General features: G+C 45.8%; 1 protein-coding gene and 1 pseudogene across 1 annotated transcript; both read right to left on the bottom strand.

Annotated features, from left to right (window-relative positions):
• The window catches only part of LOC133779071 (uncharacterized), a 1,656-nt pseudogene extending 1,407 nt beyond the window's left edge, over positions 1–249 (bottom strand).
• Positions 250–3,519: 3,270 nt separating this feature from the next.
• On the bottom strand, positions 3,520–4,937 carry LOC133779246 (uncharacterized; the record flags this gene model as incomplete). Its single annotated transcript, XM_062219233.1, has 2 exons — positions 3,520–3,608; positions 4,388–4,937. Coding segments are annotated over 2 exons (639 nt in total), but the record flags the coding sequence as incomplete, so codon positions are not given.
• Positions 4,938–7,500: the final 2,563 nt, after the last annotated feature.

The following is a 7,500-nucleotide window of genomic DNA, read 5'->3' as shown; positions in this document are numbered from 1 at the left end:
ACTACCACTGCTGCTACTGCTACTACTACTGCTACTACTGCTATTACTGCTACTGCTACTGCTGCTACTACTGCAACTTCTGCTACTGTTACTGTTACTAATGCTACTGCTGCTACTGTTACTATTGCTATTACTGCTACTACTGCTACTGCTACTGCAACTGCTACTACTGCTACTACTTCAACTACTGCTACTGCTTCTACTACTGCTACTGCTTCTACTACTGCTACTACTACTGCTACGTCTACTACTACTGCTACTGCTGCAACTACTGCTACTGCTACTGCTACGGGTGCTAATGCTATTGCTGCTACTACTGCTACTGCTACTACTGCTACTACTACTGCTACAGTGCTACTACTGTTCTACTATTACTACTACTACTACTACTGCTGCTGTTGCTGTTACTGCTGCTGCTGCTGCTACTGCTAATACTGATACTACTGCTACTACTGCACTACTACTACTACTGTACAACTACTACTACTCCTACTACTACTGCTCCTATTGCTGCTGCTGCTGCTACTACTACTACTCCTACTTCAACTACTACTACTACTCCTATTACTACTTCTAGTGCTACTACTGCAACTACTGCTACTTCTACTGCTGCTAATGCTACTTCTGCTACTGTTAATTCTGCTACTGCTGCAACTGCTACTACTGCTGCAACTGCTACTACTGCTATTACTGCTGCTACTACTACTGCTGCTACTGTTACATCTGCTACTGCTGCAACTGCTACTACTGCTATTACTGCTGCTACTACTACTGCTGTTACTACTGCTACTACTACTACCACTGCTACTGCCACTGCTGTTACTGTTGCTACTACTGCTATTACTGCTACTGTTACTGCTACTGCTACTGCTAGTACGGCTACTACTGCTGCTGCTGCTACTACTGCTACTGCTGCTGCTACTGCTGCTACTGCTCCTACTGCTGCTAATGCTACTGCTACTACTGCTACTACTGCTGCTGCTACTACTACTACTGCTGCTGCTACTTCTGCTACTGCTACTACTACTCCTACTGTTGCTATTGCTGCTACTGCTACTACTACTGCTATTACTGCTACTGTTACTGCTACTACTACTGCTGCTACTCCTCCTACTACTCCTACTACTGCTACTGCTGCTACTACTGCTATTGCTGCTAATGCTACTTCTGCTACTGCTGCTACTGCTACTGCTGCTACTGCTACTAGTACTGGTACTGCTACTGCTGCTAATGCTATTTCTGCTACTGCTGCTACTGCTACTACTGCAACTACTGCTAATGCTACTGCTGCAACTACGAATACTGCAACTGCTGCTAATGCTACTTCTGCTACTGCTGCTACTGCTACTGCTGCTGCTACTGCTGCTGCTACTGCTGCTCCTACTGCTGCTACTGCTGCTGCAACTCCTACTACTGCTACTACTGCTACTGCTACTGCTGCTACGGCTACTATTGCTATTATAGCTACTACTGCTGCTACCATTTCTGCTACTACAGCTACTGCTGCTACTGCTACTACTACTGGTACTACTGCTCATACTGCTATTACTGCTACTACTACTCCTACTGCTACTGCGGCAACTACTGCTACTGCTAATGCTACTTTTCCTACTTCTGCTACTACTGCTGCTACTGCTACTGTTACTGCTATTGCTGCTACTGCTACTGATGCTAATGCTGCTACTGCTACTGCTACTACTGCTACTGCTGCTAATGCTACTTCGGCTACTGCTGCTACTACTACTACTGCTATTACTGCTACTACTACTGCTACTGGTACTGCTACTACTACTATTACTAGTACTACAATTACTGCTACTGCTACTGCAGCTACTGCTACTGCTACTGCTGCTATTACTGCTACTGCTACTATTACTACTACTACAATTACTGCTACTGCTACTGCAGCTACTGCTACTGCAGCTACTGCTACTGCTGCTACTGCTGCTAATGCTACTACTGCTACTGCTGCTATTGCTATTACTGCTACTGCTACTACTACTACTGCTGCTATTACTGCTACTGCTACTGCTACTAATACTACTACGACTACTGTGTCTACTGCTATTGCTGCTAATGCTACTTCTGCTGCTGCTACTACTTCAACTACTGCTGCAACAACTGCTACTGCTGCTAATGCTACTGCTGCTACTGCTACTGTTGCTGCTACTACTGCTACTGCTACTGGTGCTGCTACTGCAACAACTGCTACTACTGCTACTACTATTACTGTTGCTGCTGCTGCTGCTGCTGCTACTGCTACTACTGCTGCTGCTGCTGCTGCTACTGCTACTGCTGCTCCTACTACTCCTATTACTGCTGCTAATGCTGCTAATGCTACTTCTGCTACTGCTGCTATTGCTACTACTGCTACTGCTACTACTGCTACTACTGCGACTACTGCGACTGCTACTGCTGCTAATGTTACTTCTGCTACTGTTACTACTGCTACTACTGCTACTACTGTACTACTACCCCTACTACTACTGCTGCTACTGCTAATACTGATACTACTGCTACTACTGCACTACTACTGTGCTACTACTGTACAACTACTACTACTACTACTGCTACTACTGCTACAACTGCTACTGCTACTACTGCTACTACTGCTGCTCCTGCTGTTGCTCCTTCTCCTACTACTACTGCTACTGCTACTACTACTGTTACTGCTACTTCTACTGCTGTTAGTGATACTTCTGCTACTTCTGCTACTGCTGCTGTTACTTCTCCTACTGCTGCTACTACTGCTGCTACTACTACTACTGTTGCTGCTACGGTTACTACTACTACTACTACTGCTATTACTGCTACTGCTACTGCTAATGCTACTGCTACTACTGCAACTGCTGCTAATGCTACTTCTGCTACTGCTGCTACTGCTACTACTGCTACTACTACAACTACTGCTACTGCTACTGCTGCAACTACTAATACTGCTACTGCTACTGCAGCTAATGCAACTTCTGCTACTGCTGCTACTGCTACTGCTGCTCCTACTGCTGCTACTGCTGCTGCTACTCCTACTACTACTACTACTGCTAGTTCTGCTACTGTTGTTACTGCTATTACTGCTACTACTGCTACTACTGCAACTACTGCTACTACTGCTGCTAATGTCACTTCTGCTACTGCTGCTACTGCTACTACTGCTGCTACTACAGCTATTGCTACTGCAGCTACTGCTACTGCAGCTACTGCTACTGCTACTGTTGCTAATGCTGCTACTGCTGCTAATGCTACTTCATCTACTGATGCTACTGCTACAACTGCTACTACATCTATTATTGCTACTACTACTTCTACTGCTACTGTGACTACTACTACTACTACTACTACTCCTATTACTGCTACTACTACTGCTACTGCTACTGCTAGTGCTGCTGCTGCTGCTACTGCTACTCCTACTACTACTTTTGCTTCTGCTACTACTACTGCTACTACTGCTACTGCTGCTGCTGCTGCTACTGCTACTACTGATACTACTGCTACTACTGCACTACTACTACTACTGTGCTACTACTGTACAACTACTACTACTACTGCTACTACTGCTACTGTTGCTGCAGAGGTTGCTGCTGTTAATGCTGCTGCAGCGGCTGCAGCTACTGTTGCTAATGCTACTTCTGCTACTGTTACTTTTGCTACTGCTATTACTTCTACTACTGCTGCTACTGCTACTGCTGCTACTACTACTACTGCTGCTACTACTGCTGCTACTACCACTGCTGCTACTGCTACTACTATTGCTGCTACTGTTACTGTTACTGCTACAGCTGCTACTACTGCAACTTCTGCAACTACTGCTACTGTTACTGTTGCTAATGCTACTGCTGCTACTGCTATTACTGCTACTACTGCTACTGCTACTGCTACTGCTACTACTACTACTGCTACTACTGCAACTACTGCTACCACTGCTACTGCTTCTACTGCTGCTACTACTGCTAATACTGCTACTACTACTGCTACATCTACTGCTACAGCTACTGCTACTGCTATAACTACTGCTACTGCCACTGCTGCTAATGCTACAGCTGCTACTGCTACTACTGCTATTACTGCTACTGCTACTGCTACTACTGCTACTGCTACTACTACTACTGCTACTACTACTGCTACTACTGCTACTACTGTGCTGCTACTGTTCTACTATGACTACTACTACTACTACTACTGCTGTTGCTGCTGCTGCTACTGCTAATACTGATACTACTGCTACTACTGCACTACTACTACTACTACTACTACTGTGCTACTACTGTACAACTACTACTACAGCTACTACTACTGCTCCTATTGCTGCTGGTGCTGGTGCTACTACTACTCCTACTACTACTCCTACTACTACTGCAACTACTGCTGCTGCTACTGCTGCTAATGTTACTTCTGCTACTGTTACTTCTGCTACTGCTGCTAATGCTACAACTGCTATTACTGCTACTACTGCTGCTACTACTACTGCTGCTATTGCTGCTGCTACTACTACTACTGCTGCTGCTGTTACTACCACTGTTGCTACTGCTACTGCTACTGCTACTGCTACTACTACTGCTGCTGCTACTGCTGCTACTGCTACTACTGCTGCAACTGTTACTACTACTCCTACTACTCTTACTACTGCTACTGCTTCTACTGCTACTACTGCTACTACTGCTGCTGTTGTTGCTGCAACTACTGCTACTGCTACTGCAACTACTACTACTACTACTACTGCTACTACTGCTACTACTGCTACTTCTGCTGCTACTGCAGCTGCTACTGCTGCTACTGCTACTACTGTTATTACTGCTACTGCTACTGCTAATACTACTGCTACTGCTACTACTGCTACTACTGCTGCTGCTGCTACTGCTGTTGCTATTGCTGCTACTGCTACTACTACTCCTACTGCTGCTACTGCTACTATTACTGCTACTACTGCGACTACTGCTATTGCTGCTACAGCTACTGCTACTACTACTGCAACTACTGCTACTGCTACTGCTGCTAATGCTACTTCTCCTAATGGTACTTCTGCTACTGCTGATACTGCTACTACTGCTACTACTGCTATTACTGCTACTACTGCTACTATTGCTACTACTACTGCTGCTGCTACTACTACTGGTGCTGTTACTGGTACTGCTACTGCTACTACTGCTATTACTGCTACTACTACTGCTACATCTACTGCTACTGCTACTGCTACTGCTGCTACTACTGCAACTACTGCTACTGCTGCTAATGCTACTGCTTCTACTTCTACTACTGCTACTATTGCTACTACTGCTATTACTGCTACTGCTACTGCTACTATTGCTACTACTACAACTACTGTTATTGCTACTGCTGCTAATGCTACTTCTACTACTGCTACTACTGCTACTACTACTGCTACTACTGTGCTACTACTGTACTACTATTACTACTACTACTACTACTACTGCTGTTGCTGCTACTGCTGCTGCTGCTACTGCCACTGCTACTACTGATACTACTGCTACTACGGCACTACTACTACTGCTACTGTGCTACTACTGTACAACAACTACTACTACTACTACTACTGCTCCTATTGCTGTTGCTGCTGCTGCTGCTGCTACTACTACTCATACTTCTACTACAACTACTACTCCTACTACTACTGCAAGTGCTACTACTGCTACTACTGCTACTACTGTACAACTACTACTACTACTACTACTACAACTACTGCTCCTATTGCTGCTGCTGCTACTACTCCTACTTCTACTACAACTACTACTCCTACTACTACTGCAAGTGCTGCTGTTGCTGCTGCTGCTGTTGCTACTGCTACTGCTAATGATACTACTACTTTGCTACTGCTGCTACTGCTACTGCTACTGCTACTGCTGCTATTGCTTCTACTGCTACTACTTCTACTACTGCTACTACTGCTGCTACTGCTGCTACTACTGCTACTACTGCTGCTACTGCTGCAGCTGGTGCAGCTGCTGCTGATGCTACTGCTGCTGCTGCTGCTGCTACTGCTACTACTGCTACTACTGCTACTACTACTGCACTACTACTGCTACTACTACTGCTACTCTTGTGCTACTACTGTACTACTACTTCTGCTGCTGCTGCTGCACTACTGCTGTACTGCTACTGCTACTACTGATGCACTACTGTACTACTACTGCTACTACTGCTGCACTACTACTGCTACTACTGCTGCACTACTGTACTACTATTGCTACTATTGTTCTACTACTACTGTTGCTGTTGCTGCTGCTGCTACTACAGCTATTGCTGCTACTGGTACTGCTACTGCTGCTACCGCTACTACTGCTACTGCTGCTACCGCTACTACTGCTACTACTGCTACTACCGCTACTACTGCTGCTACTGCTACTACTACTACTACTGCTGCTGCTGCTCCTACTACTACTACTACGACCACCACCACCACTACTACTACTACTACCACCACCACCACCACTACTGCTACTGCTACTACTGCTACTGCTACTGCTGCTATTGCTTCTACTGCTACTACTTCTACTACTGCTACTACTGCTGCTACTGCTGCTACTGCTGCTGCTACTGCTGCTGCTGGTGCAGCTGCTGCTGATGCTACTGCTGCTGCTGCAACTACTGCTGCTGCTGCTACTGCTACTTCTGCTACTACTGCTACTACTACTGCACTACTACTGCTACTACTACTGCTACTCTTGTGCTACTACTGTACTACTACTTCTGCTGCTGCTGCTGCTGCACTACTGCTGTACTGCTACTGCTACTACTGATGCACTATTGTACTACTACTGCTACTACTGCTGCACTACTACTGCTACTACTGCTGCACTACTGTACTACTATTGCTACTACTACTACAACTACTGCTCCTATTGCTGCTGCTGCTACTACTCCTACTTCTACTACAACTACTACTCCTACTACTACTGCAAGTGCTGCTGTTGCTGCTGCTGCTGTTGCTACTGCTACTGCTAATGCTACTACTACTTTGCTACTGCTGCTACTGCTACTGCTACTGCTACTGCTGCTATTGCTTCTACTGCTACTACTTCTACTACTGCTACTACTGCTGCTACTGCTGCTACTACTGCTGCTACTGCTGCAGCTGGTGCAGCTGCTGCTGATGCTACTGCTGCTGCTGCTGCAACTACTGCTGCTGCTGCTACTGTTACTACTGCTACTACTGCTACTACTACTGCTACTACTACTGCTACTCTTGTGCTACTACTGTACTACTACTTCTGCTGCTGCTGCACTACTGCTGTACTGCTACTGCTACTACTGATGCACTACTGTACTACTACTGCTACTACTGCTGCACTACTACTGCTACTACTGCTGCACTACTGTACTACTATTGCTACTATTGTTCTACTACTAATGCTGCTGTTGCTGCTGCTGCTACTACAGCTATTGCTGCTACTGGTACTGCTACTACCGCTACTACTGCTACTGCTGCTACCGCTACTACTGCTGCTACCGCTACTACTGCTACTACTACTACTACCGCTACTACTG

Source organism: Humulus lupulus, chromosome 1, assembly GCF_963169125.1.
Source record: "Humulus lupulus chromosome 1, drHumLupu1.1, whole genome shotgun sequence".
Classification (NCBI taxonomy): Eukaryota; Viridiplantae; Streptophyta; class Magnoliopsida; order Rosales; family Cannabaceae; genus Humulus; species Humulus lupulus.
Note: the sequence above shows the minus strand (reverse complement) of the source record. Positions and strands in the feature narration are given on the sequence as shown.